We start from the raw sequence: 21,541 nt of genomic DNA on the forward strand, positions 1-21,541 counted from the left end.
TGATTCCAATTGATGATAAGACAGTTTTCGTTAAAACAAGGTGTTAAAAAAATAAATAAATCACAAACAAACTAGGCTATAATGTCTAAATTTAGGTAACTAGTAGACATCTAATTGTATTTATCTTTGAGACAACAAATAATACATGTCTCAAGCCGTCTAAAAGATGACTACTATTAGATGTCTTATATTTATCTGAATTTAGACGCCTAAAAGGTGTTATCATTTTAGATACGAAAATAAATGTCTAAAAGACGTGTTTGAGCCGGCTGGGTAGTATTTAAGTCATTTTATTTGACCACTTGATTAATTGTATAAAGTACTGCATTATTAACTTTTATCACCATTTGTTAGAATTGCTTTATACCTGCTTGTCTTATATTACATGTCATTATGAAGAGTTAAGATTATATTTTCTTCAGTAATATGAAATATTTTCAATTAGATCAAGTCTATAGTAACATTGTGATTGGTTGAACAGATAATCACTGATTAATTGATGTTCTTGATTATTTAATTCTATATCAAGCATATTACAATTCTATATCAATTCTATATCAAGCATATTATAGTCAGTTATTGAACTTTGAAGTTAATTGCATGTTTATTTATAGTCAGTTATAGTCATGATGAACCGTATCATGTATAACAAAAAAGTTTAGTAAAGATAAACACCTTTTGTTAATTTCATCCTGATGTCTTTTGCAATCATTATTATTGCCTGTTCCATTGATTGTTGATCCTAAATACCAAATGACAATATAGAAGTTGGTTTGATTCATAGAGTAGTCATAGAATTGGTTACTCACACATTTTAGAAAATACATTTGGTACTGAGATTGGTTTGTGCATTTGGATCTTTAAATAAGTTCCAAAAAAATTCCTAAAGCATTTTTTTATTCAAAAAGTTTATCTGTAGCATAGAAGAAAAATTAAGACATTGAATTAAAATTGAATATAGTATATAATAAGTTTAGTTTATTTTGTTTTGTTTATGTCATTAAGTTTTCTTATTGTTAATCAAATTTTTAGTGAAAGCTAGATAACTGAACAACTTAACAGAACTAAATAACTATAACAACTAGAGTTGTTATAGTTATTTGTTCTCAATGGATCAGTTGAGTTGTTAACATTTTTCAGTAGATTCTAGACATTTCTAATTAAAATGAAATTCATTTAGAATTTTTTCATAATGACTAGATAAATTTAATAGAAATTGCTTATGAGTAAGATTGTTGTGAAACTATTTTCCTTTTTGACACTTGAATAATATTGTAGGTTTTTAAAGCTTTTTGAACAAAAGTTTTTACTACAAATTCTAGTACATTCTAGGTTGTGGTATCTGTGTATCATATCAGATGATACCTGTGTCCATCGATGCCAACATCTAAGGTGGAACAATCTTTTTGAATGATTTATGTTCTTTGACCTATTGCTACCAGCATAGTTAACCATATTGCAGGCATAACTTGTCCATGTTGAAAGTTTATTAGTTTGGGAAATGTAACACAAAATAAAAGTTATTTCATGTAACCTTATTATTAATCTTTTTTTTTAGTTTGAAACCACAAAGTGGTACAAGTTTTTTTGTGGAGATAACATTGTTAAGATGTACTGAACATTATCTAATGATAATAATAAATAAATTGAGTAAATAGTAGTGACTATATAAGTATATCTTATTTAATAATGAGTATCTATAAATGACTTATTATTAGATACATTTATAGTTACATGTCTTGTCAATATTTATTTAAAAAAAAAATAAAACTTATTATTTTAACTTTTTAAACCTTTTAATTTATATTTTAAACATTTTAACTTATACTTTTAAGCTTTTAATTTATATTTTAAACCGTTTAGTTTATATTTTAAATCGTTTATTTTATATTTTAAGAGCAACACTTCGATCAGCCTTGGCAATATACCCTCTTCTTGGTGTCACGTGTATTCTGTATTTAGTTCCAAACAGCGAAGACGGTACCCTTGAATTCACTTCAATAATTAATGGAATTATGGTGAATTACTATTTCTTACTAGTTTTAAAAGTTTATAAAATTTATGTTTTCAATTATGGTTTCAAAGTAATTCATATATAATTAGAAATTTTTTTTTTCAGGGATTGGTTTTTTTTCTATTTCACATTATTTTAGACAAACAAGTATGAAATTTTTTAGTTATATATTAATTTATTAAATTATGAAATTTTTTAGTTATATATTAATTTATTAAATTATGATTGTTTGATAAAAAAAGTGATTCCCTCAATAATGTTTAAAGTCTTTAAATAGTATAGATGCTATAAAAATAGAAATAATGATAATAATAATATTAATAGATGAAACAAATTTATAACATAAAATAACTTTTTTTTTTTTTTTTTTTTTTTAGTTTTATGTTATAAATTTGTTTCATCTGTTAAAAAAAAAAGTTTTTTTTTTTTAAATATATGTATTATATAGGGTAATTAAAAGAGTAATAGGTGTTCCGGGACTGTCCTGATTTTATGTAAGCTTTCTCTGTGTTTAGAAAAAAGTTATTAGGACAGTTATTTGTCCTGGTTTTGAAACAAGCTATGCTTTTGAAAAATAAAGTTAAAAAAGAGTTTTTTAATTTTTAATTACCAATTAATTAGTTACTGTATTGGACAGAGTTACTTTACACAAAGTTTTCGTTAAAACAAGGTGTTAAAAAAATAAATAAATCACAAACAAACTAGGCTATAAAAAAATTGAGCAATATAATTTTATATTTATGCATTTTATATTAATGCATTAGAATGTTTTCTAATTTAATTTTGCAAAATCAATAAAGTAGTAAATTGATGAGAAAACTAATTATTTATCTATTTTCAAACAGTTGATCATTAACAAGAGGCAATATATTACTTGTTTTTAAAATAAACTTGGAGTTTATTGTTACTGATATTTTTTTATTTAATATTTTTTTCAACTTGTTTTTAACTATGAATTTGTTAAAATGCTAAAGTGTAAATGGATTTACAATGAAGGTTTCTCCAAAGAATGGAAGTTTATAAGAAAAGACTGACACTAAGAAGAAATAGAATCTTTAGTTTTAATTGTCATTTATTAGCATTGGACAATGTGTCAGGTCCATTTGAACTGCAAGTTGTTCTTAAAATAATAATTCTTTTGAAATTGACAAAAGCATATCACATAATCAAACATCATTCATTTTGTAGCATAGATTGCGTTAAAATGTAATAAAAGTTATGTATTCAGATTCAATAATTGCAATTCAATTTTTGTCAGTACAAGAAAAATTATTGCCTCAATTAAATCAATTATTACCCCACTTTCTCTTAAAAACATTGACTGATAAAAAAGTTTTTTTGGATTGATGCTAGCAATCACTGTTCAACTAAACTTTTTCCTTATTGTATTTAATATTTTGTTATGTACACAATGCAATATTATGAACACAGTTCAATGTTATGAACACAATTCAAGTTGTTAAAAGTTTTTGTTTTGCCTAATGAAATAGCCACTAAAATAACTTTGGCAATTAATTGACAATATGTAGCTTTCAGCCTTGATTGACACTTAATTGACAATAAATATGTCACTTTCTGCTCTGATTGACACTTAACAAATATGTCACTTTCTGCGCTGATTGACACTTAATAGATGTGTCACTTTTTGCACTGATTGATACTTAATTGACAATAAATGTGTAGCTTTCTGTGCTGATTGATACTTAATTAACAATAAATGTGTAGCTTTTTGTGCTGATTGACACTTAATTGAAAATAAATGTGTAGTTTTTTGCTCTGATTGACACTTAATGACAATAAATGTGTAGCTTTCTGTGCTGATAATACAAATACAAACTTTGGAGGTGTTTAAAAATACAGTTAATGTAATTTTTACTATAATTTAAAAGAATCATACAAAAATATGCAAAAGTATAATAGACTCTTTCTAGTTATCAAAACATAAGAATATAAGTATAGGACAAGTACAAGATAATCACAAGTGTCAAATTTTATTCACAAGTTTATTTGTCATATTTTAAGTGCAATTTAACTTGTCAAATTTTATTTGAAAGTTTATTTGTCATATTTTAATTGTGAAATTGACAATTTTTACACAACTGCATATGACAACTGTATATCTTTATATGTGGAAGGAAATAACTTCAAGCATAACCATATTTTCTTAGGTGTTAATTATTTAAACATTACATAAACTAAAAGGAATATTCTAAAACTATAAAAATATGTTAGTATATGTTTTCTATCCCACCTCATAGTGCTAACTTAGACTGTATTTTGCAATAGACAGATGAACATAATCAATTGGATGTATTCATGCTACAATTGCTAAGGAGTTATGATTTTAATAGCAAGGAATTTCATGAATTTTACTCCTTGAGTATATAATGCGTTAGAGGGCCTTCTTTAGTCTCATTTTAAGGCCTTTGGAGATCACCCACATTAATTTAGTCAGTCATTGCCAATTTTTTTCCGATTTTATCATTCATTTAAAATATGCTCACCCAAGTAATACATAACATTTAAACTTTTTAAACATTTGATTTAGAAATATTTTTAATAATCTAAATATTGGTGTTGTATCTACAAGTTCAATAAAAACTGACAAATGAAACTAATTAACATACCAGTTATTTACTTAGTTTTAATAATATTTAGTATTATTGACCTTTTTTTTCAAGGAAAATATTCTTATTGAATAAAAAAAAACTAATCAAAATAAAAATTAGAGAACATTAGCAATGGTAAGTTGTTTTTAGTAAACCACTTTGTTTACAAGACTTCTCCAGATCAACTAAGGCACATCTGATCTGGAGAATCAGAAAAATCTCTTAAGAGACAAAAAGGAGTTGGTTGAATACTAAATTTTAACAACACTACAAAAAAAGTGCTTGTATTTTAAAAATGTTTAATCACTTTGTGAAGACAGGTAAGAAAATAAATTTAAAAAAGTTAAATTGTAGCAATTTCTCAATATTTCCCAAACAAGTTGAGAATATGAAGAAGTCTATTTAATGTCATAAATAAACAAATAGACTGAACAATACTCCCATACAACAATTTGTGGCTTGTTCAAAATTTAGGTATTTATTACAAAGCATAAAAATTCTACTTTTATTATTGATTACTAGAGCTACTGCTTATCAAGCAATTTTCTCCTGGTAATATTAATGATGTTACATTCATTTAATGATGTTATATTATATTAATTTAATGATGTTATATTATTTTAATTTAATCATGTTATGTTATATTATTTATGACGTGACTTAGATGCCTAATGTCTAGCATTATGATAAAGCAAAATATAAGTTGAAAGATCTTATTTTGACTTGCTATTTGCTATTACCAAAAGATATAAGTAAAATCCATGTTAGATAAAGTGAAATGGTAACCATTTAATTGATCTAATCTGATCAACCAAGAAGTATACCTTATAAAGTGTATAATCAAGTGTTTGATCTTATTTATTCAGGAACATCACAATGATGGTAATGTATTTTGGCCTGGCCCTAAATTAGTCCTAAATTATTGGCTACAATTACAAAAGATACTGCTGATTCAAAACAAAATTAATTTATTAAGGATGCCCAAAGCTCTTTCTATTGAGGACTTTTAAGCAATTCTTAAACAAGAAATGTAAATAAATGGCTGGACTACTGATTATCTTACCAACTTGAAACTGCTTGATGTCAAAATGCTTGAGAAAAATGTCAAAAGTTAGCTTTGAAAATAGAGTTAGCTAAAAAAGTTAAAAGATTTTTTAAGTTTTTTTGCTTCTTTTAAATTCTTTAGGTGCGAGTGGCATTTATAAAACAGGTATTCTCAAGAAATCTGACTACAATGTTGTTGTGTAGGAAAGCAATGGTATGTATTTTAATAGCATTAAATTTTTTTTCTCAATGTTTTAAATTAAAAATACTAGCTTTTAGGTTCATGGCTTCAAAGAACCTGGCACACGATTTAAACTTGATACTAATGTTTTAACAAATTCATCAAATGAGAACTCACCTGTATTTAACTCTCGGTTTACTATCCTTAAATCCTCATCTGTCATTATTGATCTTGAAAAACTTGGTAAAAGGACATCAAGTAAAAATATTTTTGTGTCTATATTTTAAAGTTTATAGGTAACTGATTATTATAGAAAATTTTTTTTTTTCAGAATTTGTTTTAAACTTGAACAACATGATTCATTATCACATGAACAACATGTTATTACATTAACAAAATAATTTATTATTACATAAGCAATATGAGTCATTACTGCATGAACAACATGATTCATTATAACATGTTGGTATATAAATCTATCTATCTATATATACAGTCGTGTGACAATTTATTATGGCCACCCACAATTTTTTACATTTTCAAGTTTCAAAGTCTATTATTTTAATATTTTTTTGTGATTTATGTACTTTAAAGTAATTTTTATTTAAGAAATGGGTATTTTTTTTGTAAAATAAAAAACATTTAACAAATTGTTAATAAATTTTATTATTCAAATATTACTACAAAAATATTCAAGATCAATATTTGGTGATTCCTCCTTTTGCCTCTATAATTGCAAGAACCCTTTTTGGCATACTTTTGATGCATTTTTCAGCCATTTCCTTCAATTCTTTATTATGGTTCCAATGGTGAATAATTCTATAAATAATAAATAAAACTATTTAATACACTTTATTTATAATATTTTCTTTAGATTTTTGCTTCTTTACAAGCGCCCAAACATTTTCTATAGGATTTAGGTCAGGAGAGTTTCCTGGCAATCAAGTAATAGAATATGTTAATCTGATAGATATTTTTTAACTGATTTAGCTGTGTGACATGGTGCCCCATCCTGCATGAAGGTTTTTTTTTCACCTGGACTAAACCATTCTGCCAATTGTGGCAACAATCTTTGTTCCAGGACTTTTTTATATTGTAACTGATTCATTATTCCCTCTACAATATAGAGCCTTCATATTCCCCTTCTACATATCACTGACCAGATCATCACAGAGGTGGGGTGTTTAACAGTTTAAATGATGCATTCCAATAAGTATTTTTCCTTTTTTTTTTTTTTACATATTGAGCCTTTTTTGTTAAAACTTGGAGTACTCTCGTCGCTAAAGCATACCTTAAAATATTATACAAGGATTGTTAAGTGAATATTTAAAGTTTGGTGTAATAAAGTGGATATTTTAAATACATCTAAATTAATTTTACCAATTTCCAATCATCTTCTGTTAAATTCCTAAATTCTGCTAAAAGTGCCCTGATTTCAGCAATTTTTTGTGGTAACATGTCCTTTTTTTTCCCCATAACTAAAATTAGATATCACATTTTATTACTGCAGTTAAGAATTTGCTTTGGTATTCATAACTTTAAAAATATCAAATCAAATACGACTATTTTTACTTTAAAATAAAAAGAAATATCTAAGAAACAATATTTTTACTGATTTAAATAAATATTTTGACGATAACTCAATAAACGAATTTAAAACTCTGGTAATAAAACTTACCAAGTGTACAGCAAAAAGATTAAAATTAAGCTGACACCATACAAAATGGTTGTCAAAAGTGACAGTGTTGCCAGTAGAAAAAAAAAAGCACTGATTTTATAGTTAAAACTTTATTCTAAACCTATTGAAAGATCAACTTTCAATAGTGAATTTTTACTCTTCATATGAAAAAAATGAGATTAAACTTCAAAATGATCAAAATTCATAGGTGGTCATAATAAATTGTTACACGACATATATTTATTTATTTATATATATACATATATATATATATATATATATATATATATATATATATATATATATATATATATATATATATATATATATATATATATATATATGCAGTGGCGGCTGGTGACAATACACTTTGGTGGGGCCAGGAAATATTACCGAACTATCTCGCGATGATTTGCTGTCAACGTAATTGATGCTTTGGTGTTTGTTAGGGTGCAAGTTAAGGGCTAACTTTCAAAATAAAGTATTTAATGACATTAAATCTTTTAAACCTATGTAAAAACCAGCAAAAACTGACTGAAAACTGCCCTAGTTCAAAAGTGTCTTAACTCTTTTTAAAGTAATAAAACATCGTTCAGCATCAGCTGTAGACACAGGTGTCACCAAAACAATCTTGATAGAGATTTTTTTTGTTTTTTTGGTCTTTAATACTTCAGAAAATGTTTTAACCAGGTTATTTTCATGCATAATTGGGATAAGGCATTAATTGTGCCGATATCACTAAAAACAGCATTTTCAACAAAACGGTTAATTCCGACATCAACTTAACTTCGCTTAGTATTGGTTAGTTATTTTAATATTTTATATATGATTCCGGGGAAAATGTTGTATATTAAAATTGAAATTTTTCGGATTCAAAATTGGTTTTCGGATCCTAATGACGAGAAACGTTTAGCCAATAAACTGTCAATTTTGTTCATGTTAATTTATCTTATTAATGAACCTAAATTATTGATAAATAAGATCACTTTAAACTATATTGTAACGATGACTTTGGCATGAATTAAAAGCAAACTTTATCAACAGTAGTTTAGTCAAGAAGCGCTTCTTAATTACCAATCGATAAAATAATAACATTATTTTATCGATTCAATCAGAGAGTTCAATGTAACATTACGTATACATTGAACTCTCTGATAGGTTCACATTAAGTTTTCTGAGAATGGCGAAAGGTCAACAAAAACAAAAAGATACTTTCACAACATTAAAAAAATTTTTAAACATGTTTTTTAAATATTTTTTTCATAATACAACACATATTTTACTTAATTAAATCCATAATTCTTAATACAATATTTACAATGTCAGTCATAAATAATAGTAAACTTTACAAGATTATTTAACAATTTTAAAGATGATTTAACAATTTTATGTAATTAAAGATCAAAGATGATTTAACAATTTTATGTAATTAAAGATAAAACCTTAACATCTGTCTGTAAGCATACATAACAGTACTTTAATGTTTATATAGTTTTAGTTATTTGGCTTCAGCTTTAATCCAAAAAAAAACATTTCAATAAAATATTCTGATTATTTTATTTCTATGGTAATGGTAAATGTCAAACATGTTAAAATAATCTAAACTTTGTATATTTTTTTAATTAGTGCCTTTCTGGAAGTATCGATTATTGAAGCTGTATTAAGAAATGTAACAGTACCACCAGTGGTACAGTTTTTGTGATTGAAAAAAAAAAATTCTTTTTATCTTCTGTTGTTTTAGTTGTTTGTACCTTTGTTGTATCAAACTAATAATAGTATTGGCTAATTTTAAAATATTTCTTGAAAACCCAGTTGCATTTTTTTGTTGATAAAAAATTCTTTAAAACTTGTGATTGATGTTTATCATCATGGTTGAAATTGGCTCTGGTTCAGCGTCAATCTAATTGGGAACTTAAAAGGTAGAATAACTTAACTGCCACCAAACAATGTAAACAATGTAAACTTTATAACATTAAATGTTTACATTTAATGTTATAAAGTTTCCTAATAAAACTGTACCTTATTAAGTCAACAAACTTCTGACTTTTTGCAGCAGTAAATTCTTCACTCTTTGAATCGAGAATTAAAAATGGTGGTGAAATTTTACAGCTTAGTGATGTTTTCAAACTTCTTTTTTTCTCGGCCAGTTTAATGAGGCCCTAGGGTGCGCTTTTTTGTCCCACCTGAAAGCACAATAAATTTTGCGCACGCATCAAAAATTATATTACTACAAAGTAAATAGGGCCAGTAAAAATCGGCCCAGCCGTTATTGGCAATGAATTAAAATAACGCTACAATGCTTTGAAGAAATTGCAAATAAAAATATTACTTATAAAATAATTTAAAATTAGAACTAACTTATAACTATTTTTTTTTATAAAACCTGTCTGCAAATAGTTTAGCTAATAGTTGCATATTTACATATATATAAATACATATTTACATTAACAAATACTTTATTTTAAATACATGTAGGTTAAGCCGGGCCCCTATGGCCCTTATTTACGAGCCGCCACTGTATATATATATATATATATATATATATATATATATATATATATATATATATATATATATATATATATATATATATATATATATATACATAAATATATATATACATAAATATATATATACATAAATATGTATATATATATACATAAATAAGTATATATATATATATATATATATATATATATATATATATATATATATATATATATATATATATATATATATATATATATATATATATACATAAATATATGTGTATATATATATATATATATATATATATATATATATATATATATATATATATATATATATATATATATATACACAAACATACATACATACATATATATATATACAAACATACATACATACATATGTATATATACATACATACATACATACATATATATATATACATACATACATACATACATATATATATATGTATATATATATATATACATACATACATACATGCATATATATATATATATATATGCATATATATATATATATATATATATATATATATATATATATATATACACGAATGTTTACTTAGCTTCTGGATTTTGAAAATATTTGTTTATTTTCTTGACATTTGACACAAGTTTTGTCTATAACTAAATTAAAAAAAAGATTTTTTTTTCGTGAATAGGTATTAACAGACTATAACAGTTTTTTTTTAAAAAAAAAGTCAGCCATTGATAAAATAAAAACTTTAAATATTATAAGAAAAAAAAAAAAACATAAGGTAATTTTTTTACCAGCAGTTTTAAGTAAAATTGCTGGTAAATTATTAAAATGTGTTATTAATAAGTTTAAATTTGTTATTAACACTTGTGTTATTTAAAAAACTTAAATGTATGCTTTGTACGTATTTGTAATGTTTACAAAGAATTTTATTTCTAGAAAAATAAAATAAAAAGGTGGAAAAAAAATCCTTATAGCTTTAAACAATAGATAGTTGTGGTGAAAAAGTAAAATTTGGTCATTGAACAATGTATAATAAAATTCACGCTAAAATTTCAAGTCAATCAGGTTGAGAAATATATTTTGTATAAAGGCTCGATTATTTTAAGTGTACATGCTCACTGAAATTAGCTATGAAATGATAAAATCAATTGTTATACTAAAAAACTAAATTTTTAATGAGCTTATTTTATGTATTTGCAATTTAAACATTTGTCGCAACAGTGTGGTGTTTTTAAAATGTCAGCTACTTCATTAAAACGCAGTTAAAATAAAAGTTAACTACTTTATTAAAATACTACTTAAAAATAGCAATAACGTTATTTACATACTATCAAACAAAAAGTTTTTAGCGTAATGTAAAATCACTCTTTGTGTACATAAAATGCTCTTCGCCCAACGCTTAATATAACAAAGTCTAATACACACACACACACACACACACACACACACACACACAAACACACACACACACACACTCACAAACAAACACACACACACACACACACACATACACACACACACACACACATGTGTATATATATATATATATATATATATATATATATATATATATATATATATATATATGTATATATATATATATATATATATATATTAGGTGTGTACCTTTGCCTACTTTTGGCTGATGCCAATTGGAAATGGCTAACAGGGGCGCCCAAAGCATTTTTTGGTCTTTGAGATAGCAAACTTCCAGACATGGAGCAAACTCCAAACATTTATATGTTTATACTTATGTCAAATAAGGATGCTTTGCAAAAAAATGCGATGATTGGAGCTTGGGAACAAAAAAGCCCCATAAATTTAGCCCCCCTGCCCCAAACGTGAGAGCGACAAGTTGATGAAATATTTTTTGTATTATTTTCAACTAGACTTATATTCATCAAAAAATTTTAAATTTCATAGTAAAATATTTTAGCGTTCAAAAATTATGACCATATAAAGTTTAAATCCCCCTCAATTTGAGGGAGTTGCAAATTTTATATTGTCATAATTTTTGAACTCTCAGAGATAATGCTATGAAACTTAAAATTTATCGATGAATATAAGTCTAGTTGAAAATAATACAAAAAATATTTCATCAACTAGTTGCTCTTACGTTTGGGGCAGGGGGGCTAAATTTTTGAGGCGTTTTTGTTCCCAAGCTCCAATCATAGCAATTTTTCGCTAAGCATCCTTATTTGACTTAAGTATAAACATATAAATGTTTGGAGTTTGCTCCATGTCTGGAAGTTAGCTATCTCAAAGACTAAAAATCGGTATTAGCCATCAGGGGCGCCCCTGATGGCTAATACCGATGCATCGACTATAAATTCAACTTTGTACTCTTTTTTACTAATAGGTAAATTAGGATTTTTTTTTCAAATATGTTAACTGTCAATTTTAATGCTTGTTCATTTGCTATAATTTTCTTAATGCATTGTTGCTTTGCTCATTGTTGATTTATTTTTTAATTATTTTTATTTCTAAGTTTAATTTCTAGAATATTGTTAGAAATATATATATATATATATATATATATATATATATATATATATATATATATATATATATATATATATATATATATATATTATAGTGTATATAGATCAGAACTTGCTTACTAGTTTTGCTCATTTTTATAGTATATGGCTTTTTCAGAAAAAGAAGAAAACAACGAAGAACAATGAAAAAAAGGATTGCTGACCTATCCCAAACTCTCAGTCAGTGTAGGATTTTTTGGCGGCAGTAAGCCATAAGATAATTGATGTACTAAAGCCCCCAGTAGCATGCTATTTCAGTATGAAGCTACACTGCTTATCTAAACACGCATTTATAATTGTGTTTATATATATATATATATATATATATATATATATATATATATATATATATATATATATATATATATATATATATATTAGGGTGTCCTTAAAAACAATGTTTTTGAAAAATCTATGCTGCCATCCCGTAATGTGTTCTATATGATAAAAAAAAACAACACTGGATTTAAAAAGTTGTTGAATAAAAAATATTTTCAGGGGTCCCCCTAAGACCCTTAAATATTTAATGAGTTCCTAATATTATCAAAAAGTTCTTTAAAAGTGTATCTTTTTGGTTCTCAAATGAAGCAAAATTATATGAAAATTTCAAAAATGGTAATTATATTATGAAAAACTTTTTGAAAAAAAATTAACCAAAATGTACTTTTTCATTTTTAGTTAATAAGTTTCATTTTTTATGCTGTTAAATCTAACATATTACATATTATTTTTATATAATATTAAAGTGACCATATTTGAAAAATACCAGACGCGTACAAGGAATAAATTTAGTATGTGTTAATACAAATGGTATTTAAATCAGGCCCTTAGCCTAATTTAAATACCATTTCTTTAAAGGGGGAGTACTTTTTCAAGAGGTGCTAAAAATAAAATTAAAATAAAGGCGCCCAAGGGCAATTTTTTTTAGCGTCTATATTCACCTATTTTTTGATAAGATTTCGCACAATTTTAATAAAACGATTATTTTATATTTTTTTATATTTTCGAGATTTTTTTTTTTTATATATATATAATTCACCTCCCCAAGGCCGAGAAGGTCATTACAGATGAGGAGGCTACTTGTGGTTATAACCCTCTCTCAACTCTTTAACTCCGAAACACGAACCTTGACGAACAAGGCCGCTGCGCGGAGAAACAAGTTTAGCGCGGTACTACCAGGGACGTGGCGGGAATCGAACTCGGAACCCCTCGCTCATGAAGCGAGCGCTCTACCACTACATCACTACCGCAGATGATGGTTTTGGCCTTGAGGTGGTTTTGGCCTTGCCCTTTTTTGTGTTGTACAAACAATTTTTGAATATATGTTTAATTTCAATTTTTTAGTGGCCAAACAGGACAAAGCACAAAGGAGCACGTTCCCGCCTCGCTCCCGCCCTGCCAACGGGCCTGGTTTAAATGGGTTTTACTAAAAACTCGTTTATTTATTTTAAAATAGCATGTGAAGAAATTTATAATAATAAGCATTTTTAAATCACAAATGTTTTTCATAAGAATGAATTGTTTTCAGCAACATATCATCTTTTTCATTTTTTTCTGCAAATTCTGAGCAGCTATATTTTCTTAAATTAGATTTAACGAACAAAATAGCTGTCAAAGTTTTCATTGTAAGTTGGGATTTTTCTTCTATCATTTTCATTCTACCATATATCATTGCCAATCGAAAACAATCACTCTATGCAAGCGTTTGTACCTGGCAAAAATAATGTGGCTTCCACCAATTTTAACAAATTGTTATAAGGAGCGTGATTATTTTCGAAATGAGAAAAAATTTCAATCCATCGCTTGTCACATTCAACAGACTGTGACTTCCAAGAAGAAAACTTTTCCTTTGTGCAATATAAATTAATTCTCCGAATTTCGTCAAACAATTGATTATCATCGAATGTGATTTCTATTGATTTTTTCAAAAAAGTTATAGTTTCAATAATTTCAATCCATTCAACTTTACAGTTAAGTAAAGACCATTTAAAAACTTTAACCTGATTAAAGTGACACGTCCACTCATCTATATACTCTAGACAGACTATAAAAAATGTCTACTTCTTTCATAAATTGGTTTTTCAAATGATGACTACTTTCTTTGTTAACTTGCAAATGCTGTCTTACCATGAAAGGTAGAAATTTTTCTTTTCTAGATTTTATCTGGTCTTTCAAATCTTTTAATACTGAGGCAACTTCAGCAGCAGAAATATCATCTTTCTCAATTTTTTTTTACCGTGTTATATAAAACATTGACTGTGAACAAAAAACAATTTCAAACATTTCGTTATTGAAAAAGTCAAATAAAACAATAAAAAAAGTTTTGAACAATTTTCTAAGCTTAAAAAGTATGATCTTAGTAGGTGATATAACTTAAGCACTCTAGCTGGAAGTAAGGCCCACCAACGAACTTTTGAGAAACCTAACAATTTTTGATATTCCACACCGGCCTCATCGCAGAAATTTTCTAAACTAGAAACTCGAACATTACAACGGTAAAAAAATAAATAAATTTGAGAAATAATTATCTCCACATCAATAGATAAACAACCAGATACAGTGTTTGTTCCGTTAGATAAAATATGAGCATTGCAATCGATACCAATGATTTCACGGTTTAGCTTAATCCATTAACTTTTTGTGAATATTGTTATTACCGTTTTATTTTAAACCTCAGAAATTGGTATTGGTGTTGTCTGCAGAAATAGTCAAAACTTTTGAAAAAATATTGTTAGCACTAATGCATTTAAAGATAACTTCTGATAAAATATCTGATGTTTCTCCATTTTCACAATCCATGTTAATCAGCTGAATTTGCACTCCCTCTTTAATATCAAAATAATGAGCCAAAATTGGATACACTTTAACGTCCTTGTGGTTTGATGCATTAGAAAGAATTGACACATGATGCTTTTAATAAAGCATTTTCTGAGTTAGTTTCACAATATTTCTTGAACACGTTTAAAATTATTGCTTCACATTTTGTACGGGCACAAGCAAATCTTGAATTATAAAATTTCTTAGTTAGCTTTGATGTACAATCAGCACTTCTAAAGCTATGGTTGTGTTTGCTAACATTTTTTCATTATTACCAAAGCTCTAACTCTTCATCAACTTTGATATTTTGACGATATAGAAGCATCCAATGCCATTTTTTATTTGATAGATTTGCAATGATCTTCAATTGCAGACCGTCCATGACTAATGACAAATAGTACATTTAAGGAGCTCATCTTTGATCTGCGTTAAGAAAGAAAACATTTTCTTTAAATTATCATTAAATGTGTTTGACCTTATCTTCTTTTTAATCATTTTTTGAATCCGATGTATAAATAGTTATAAAAGCCTTAAATTACTTTTTTATAAACATTTATTATTATGAACTTCTTATTAAGATAAATTGCAAAGCATTATTTACAATAATTAGGGAAAAAAGACATTACAAGACAAACAAAATTTGTGCAAAACACATTTTCTTTGTTGTAGTTGAAAAATCTTTCAAAATAATTTTTTTTCTTCTCTAATGGGAATTTTAAAAACATTTTTTTAAAAATGTTTACGGGAATTTAGTTCATTTAGTTTCGTGTTTTATAGTTAAGTTTATTCGAATTTTATTCATTTTGTTTTTTTAACTGTATTTTAGAAAATTCATTTATTTATCCAAAAGTCTTTCAAATAATATTTTTTGAAAGAATTTTATTTGCTTTTTTTTAATATATAAATGTGTACACAAACACGTACAAATCCCAAACACGCAAAACTACCGTCAAATGCTTACTCTACGCGCCAAATGCGCGCGTTAATAATATAATTACCTTAATCACTACAATATCAGTATCATCAGCTACATAAGTGTATGCCGCAAACAGATATTGCAGTGAATAATAATCCCACAATAAATGTTGCAAACATGTGTTTGCGATATCAAGAGCAGTTTTTACAACAGCACATCAGCATTACCAGGGCAAATACACAGTTGTTTTAAATGTTGAGAAACCTACCACTATCTAAAATATAGTGGTCTGGAGTTCAGATCTCTTCATTTTTAACAGCATCTTTGTCACACATCACTTTTCCAAGAGATGGTTTACCTGGCTTTCACATCATGTCTTGTCTAAAAAAAAGTGAAATAGTCTCGTAAGTCAATCCAATATTTAAAGATTAGTTCAAAATAATTTTTACTTAATGTGACAGTTAATAGCCAGTTAAGCATTATACTTGGGTCTATCATTTCTTCTTTTTATTACCTTTGCATGCAACAAGGAGTCTTGGACTGGAGTTTGCTAATACGGACACTGGAGTTTGTTAACTGAAGCTATTTTTGAAGCTATTTGGTACTAAAGTGAAAGGTGTAATGCCCATACATGATGGACAGATTTTGTCATAACATGGGTACTTGTCAATCCACCCATTGACTTTATATATCCTAACATGGTTTATTCCATTGCAGTATTAGTCCAGATGCCACTCCAATTTTGCTTTATTTGTTGCACAGTATGTTTGATACTTGTAATTTCTTTATATAACCATGGATGCATTTCTGGAAGCTTTTTCATTTCTTACTGTAGCTGCGAACAAATTTAGCATTTTTAATAGAACATTCAGGTGCAGACCTCAATTTGATGTTTTTTTTGAAAAAATAAGTCTTTGGTATTGATATAGTCCATGTACTGTTGCACAACCATATTTTAAATGTTCCAGAGTTTTTATTTAATTTCGACTTATTTTTTGACCAATTTTTTTTATACTGTCATGTGTTACTAATTCATTAAGCATCTTCTCATCAGGTTTTTCATAAAAAGTGTGTATAAAATATTATTGTTATAAGATATTGTTATAAGTGTTTATTAAATATATTGCAAGTCGTTGAACTCCTCATCATTTTCTTCTTTGATTTCTTCCATTAATAATGACATCAATGCTAACACAGTCAAAATCTGTATCTTTGTAGCTCTTGCAATTTCAAATCACTAAAAAGATTTTTAGTGACTTGAAATTGCAAATTCCTTTTTAGTGACATTTTTTTGTTATGAAGGTTGTATGATATATTTCTATAAACTCAACCGCTTCTAACCACGCATGAAGTAGATGAACATGAACTGCTTCTTTTGCAACCAGGTCATTTAATGTTACCTTTTAAGTATTGGTTTGTTCCAAATATTATTCCTTGCATTTCGCACTTGATAATAGTGTTGTGATTTGCACTTGATGAAACCTCTCTTTATGTTATATTGAGCAAAGAAAACAACAAGTTCTTCAGAGAAAAGCAGGCTATGTTTGAAAAAAAAAAAATATTCATTTCAAAATAGGGCCCCAAAAAGTGGGAACTTCTGTTGTGAATCGTAGTGGATTATTTTGATGTGATTTATATACCTTAAAGAATCACTGAGCAAAGTTTTAGCTTTATAAAAGTTTTTCCCACAACCAGTGCACAGTGATTGAAATTAATTAAAAGTAGCATAAGTTTCAGATTTTTGAAAATCCGATATAAAAGGTTCTGATTATTCAAAACTGTTGCTGATGGACCATATTTTCATATTCTCAAAGTATGTTTTTTTTAGAGCACATGTGAAGACCAGTGAGGAATTATTTGAACAAATCGAGAAGGCCTGGCGAGAGATTGATTTGTGAATTGTTGACTCATTAATTGAGTCTATGCCTCAAAGAATGAAAACAGTAATTAAAAGTAAAGGAGGTCATACCAAATATTAAATTAATTTTTGAAGTTTTTTGAAAAATAATAAGTTAATTTTTGAAATTTTTTGAACTTTCAGTCTATTTTTTGAATTTTTAGTCGATTTTTTGAATGTCCACCTTGTTTTGTCCAAAGAAAAATATAGTTTGTTAGGGAAAATTTGTTATAAAACTTTTTTATTGATTTTCAGTATGATTCAAAAATTTTAAATTTTGTTAACAACATAATAAACTACATAAAAAATAATATGTTCAATTGTTTTATTAGTTTTTTTTAGTTTTTGATCAACTTTTGTTCTAAATTTGAGTTTGTCCACCATGTTTTGTCCGATACTGTAAATAGTATGGACCAGTTAGTAATGAATTCATTCATTTTGCATGTTCCACTTGTGTCTATTGAGAAAATCCTCAGAGTTAACATAACAATATCAACATAACAATAACATAGCAATAACAACAAATAATATCTCCAATGATCATATCAGTGATATATGGTAATAAAAGTTTTAAAGCAAACTTATTGCTTTGCACCCTTTAAAACTTAGTACTTCACACCCACAAAATTTAGTACTTCGCACCCTCAAAACTTAGTACTTTACACCCTCAAAAAGATGTTCAATGAATAAAATCATAATATGTTTTAATCAGGCTTGTGGAGCCGAGCCGGAGCCGTGGAGCTGCTGTTTTTTGGTGGAGCCGGAGCTGGAAAAATCTTGCAGCTCACGGCTCTCTTGGATTTTTAATGGAATATGTTGTTTTTAATAGTAGACAAATATTATTCACTCATTGTTGAACGAACTTGTTGAAAAATCGTTTTAAATTATTATAATATCGATTGCTAACATTGCTTTATAATATAAGAAAATAATAATATAAGTGTCACTTATATTATTATTTTCTGTTTTTAGAATAGGTTTTTATAAGCTTTATTTAGCCTCCCAGTTGGTTTAATTTTAAATCATAATGCATGTAACATGTAATATTGGTAACATAGTCAAGAGAATTTTTTGTTTGTTTATAACTTTGAGAAATAATAATTATATTCATTATTAGCGGCAGTTGGGCGATATTAAAAATGGAATGGGGGAATTTTGTCCACCCCAAACCCCCTCCGCAATTTTAGGAGCAGCCGTTGTGCAGTAGCGAGATCTCTTCAGAAGTTAAAAATAAAGTTAATCATTGTTTCTTTTAATATAAAACGTTTCAGGTAACGAGAAACTTTGTCTTAATTTTGGGTATCATTTTACGATTATTATTGTTATTATTATTACTGTTAAAAAAAATTCCGACGAGCAAGTTTATTAGTTGTTATTTGTAATCGATATACTCTTTCTTACGTACGCACGTTTAATAAGTAATTTAAAAAAACAGCAACCAATTAAAAAAGTTGAAACTCGTAAAAAAAAAAACTGGCGCGAAACCTTTACACTGTTATTATTAAAATACTTGTAAACATAAATTTATATATTGCAATTTAAGTGAAGAATTAATAAATTAAAAGTTTTAATCAGAATATGTTCTGCGATATTTTGTTTAAATAATCCTCATTTCTGGTGAGTTAAGGTAACTTATTTTAAAACCTAATAAAGCAACATTAATTAAAAACTTTATTTAGAAGGTTCAATTAGTTTAATTACAGATTTATCTTGTTGTTGGTCTGAATAAATCCTAATTAGGATTATATTTTTCAAGTTTAATTTTTCCATTTTAGCATTTTGTTTAAAAAGTTGTTGATGTACATTTAACATGACTGATGTGACTAAAAACACCGCGGTTGTAAACGAAGATATGTTCGAGGATGAATTGAAATGCTTTTCCTTCAGAAAAAGCATATATTTGCCAGATTCTTGTTGAGGAGAATAAAAATAAAAAAATTTGTGGCGCGCAAGTTAAAATGCTAAAGGATGGAAAACGAGTAAAAAAACCAACCTCAAATATGAAACGTCATACTAAGAAGAGCTACGGAATACTTCATCATAAAATTGTTCAGGAGCAAGAAAAGAAAAAAGCCGCACAAAGGAATATTAATGTAACCGAAGTTACTTTGTCAAGAAATAGAGATTCTCTATCTTTTGGTGGACAAAAAAAACAAGATACTTGACAATTTTTTTAACAAAGTTACTATAGCAATATCGAAAAAAGATTTCAAAAAGCTTTAAATATGTTAGTACTTCAAAACGGAGCTTCGTTTAACATTTTTAGCAGAGATGGAATAGAAATTTTGACCCGAGATTTGGCAAAAAAATTTGGCATAAAGATCAGTCGTGAAAATATGCGTCAGGAAATTCAGACTTTAGCTGAAAAAAAGCGTTCTGATTTGAGAAGCGATTTGAATGGAAAACTAATTTTCCTAAAAGTTGATGGAGCATCGAGACATCGAAACTGAGGGTTCTGAATTCTGTGAACAACAGCATGATGGTTACTTTGACAAAATCTCCAAAAATATGAACACTATTTATCTTCAAAGTTGAGGTGCACACACCCTTCAACTTGCTGTCATCGATGCAATGAAAGAATCGGAAATCAAAGTAATACTTGAGCGTACTCGTAAAGTTGCAAAAGCTTGTCGTGCTCCAATTGCTATGGAATTTTGCAAAAATACAAAACCTTTTAAAATAATTTTATAAATTTTTTATACAAACTAATAAATATATTTATTTGTTATATTTCAAGAATAAAATATGTTCTATAATATAGGTGGCAGTTATAGACAATGTAACTAGATGGTTGAGTACATTTAAAATGCTTAAGCGTCTTTTAGAATTACGTGATGTTGTTGAAGAGCTGGAAGGAAAATATCCAAAAGAGTTTTGCAGTGCAGCCATATCAGTGGAAACAAATAAAGGAATTACAAAGTATTCTTGAAAAACCTGCTATTGCTACTCAAATCTTTGAGTAGCAATAGCAGGTTTGAGGATCTCACGCCAGGACACTTTGTCTATGTTTGAGAGCTATTAAAAGAACAGTTAATGGAGGGTGATTTTAAGAAATCTGTTTTTGCTAAAGCCATAAAACAATCTATGGAAACTAGGGAAGCAATCCTAATGAGTAATCCTTTTTTCTGTGCAGCGGTATTTGCAGACTTACACTATCAATGTCTTCTAAACGAAGAACAACATATTTTTTCTCATCGTTTATTTTGTAAGAACGTTTTTTAAACTTTGATTAAAAGATTTTACTTTTGATTACTTCAATTAGAAATTGAAAATATATTTATTATTTTAGAGTTTTTTAAAGCAAGTTTATTTTGTTATCTTTTTAAAAATTTTAGGTAGTTGCTGAGGACAC

General features: G+C 27.0%; 1 protein-coding gene across 9 annotated transcripts in view; it reads left to right on the forward strand.

The window, feature by feature from the left end:
• The window catches only part of LOC100201710 (adhesion G-protein coupled receptor D1), an 85,296-nt gene that overhangs the window by 51,406 nt on the left and 12,349 nt on the right, over nucleotides 1–21,541 (forward strand). For 4 of the 9 annotated variants that reach the window (XM_065792939.1, XM_065792943.1, XM_065792945.1 and 1 more), the window contains 4 exons: nucleotides 1,898–2,018; nucleotides 2,120–2,161; nucleotides 5,810–5,881; nucleotides 5,947–6,106. In XM_065792939.1, coding sequence (XP_065649011.1) covers nucleotides 1,898–2,018; nucleotides 2,120–2,161; nucleotides 5,810–5,881; nucleotides 5,947–6,106 — 395 coding nt within the window. Of the gene's footprint in view, nucleotides 1–1,897; nucleotides 2,019–2,119; nucleotides 2,162–5,809; nucleotides 5,882–5,939; nucleotides 6,107–12,677; nucleotides 12,740–18,120; nucleotides 18,339–21,541 lie in introns of those variants that run through there. The other 5 variants (XM_065792941.1, XR_010637512.1, XM_065792940.1 and 2 more) reach the window with 5 other exon arrangements.

This window comes from Hydra vulgaris, chromosome 03 (genome assembly GCF_038396675.1).
Source record: "Hydra vulgaris chromosome 03, alternate assembly HydraT2T_AEP".
Taxonomy (NCBI): Eukaryota; Metazoa; Cnidaria; class Hydrozoa; order Anthoathecata; family Hydridae; genus Hydra; species Hydra vulgaris.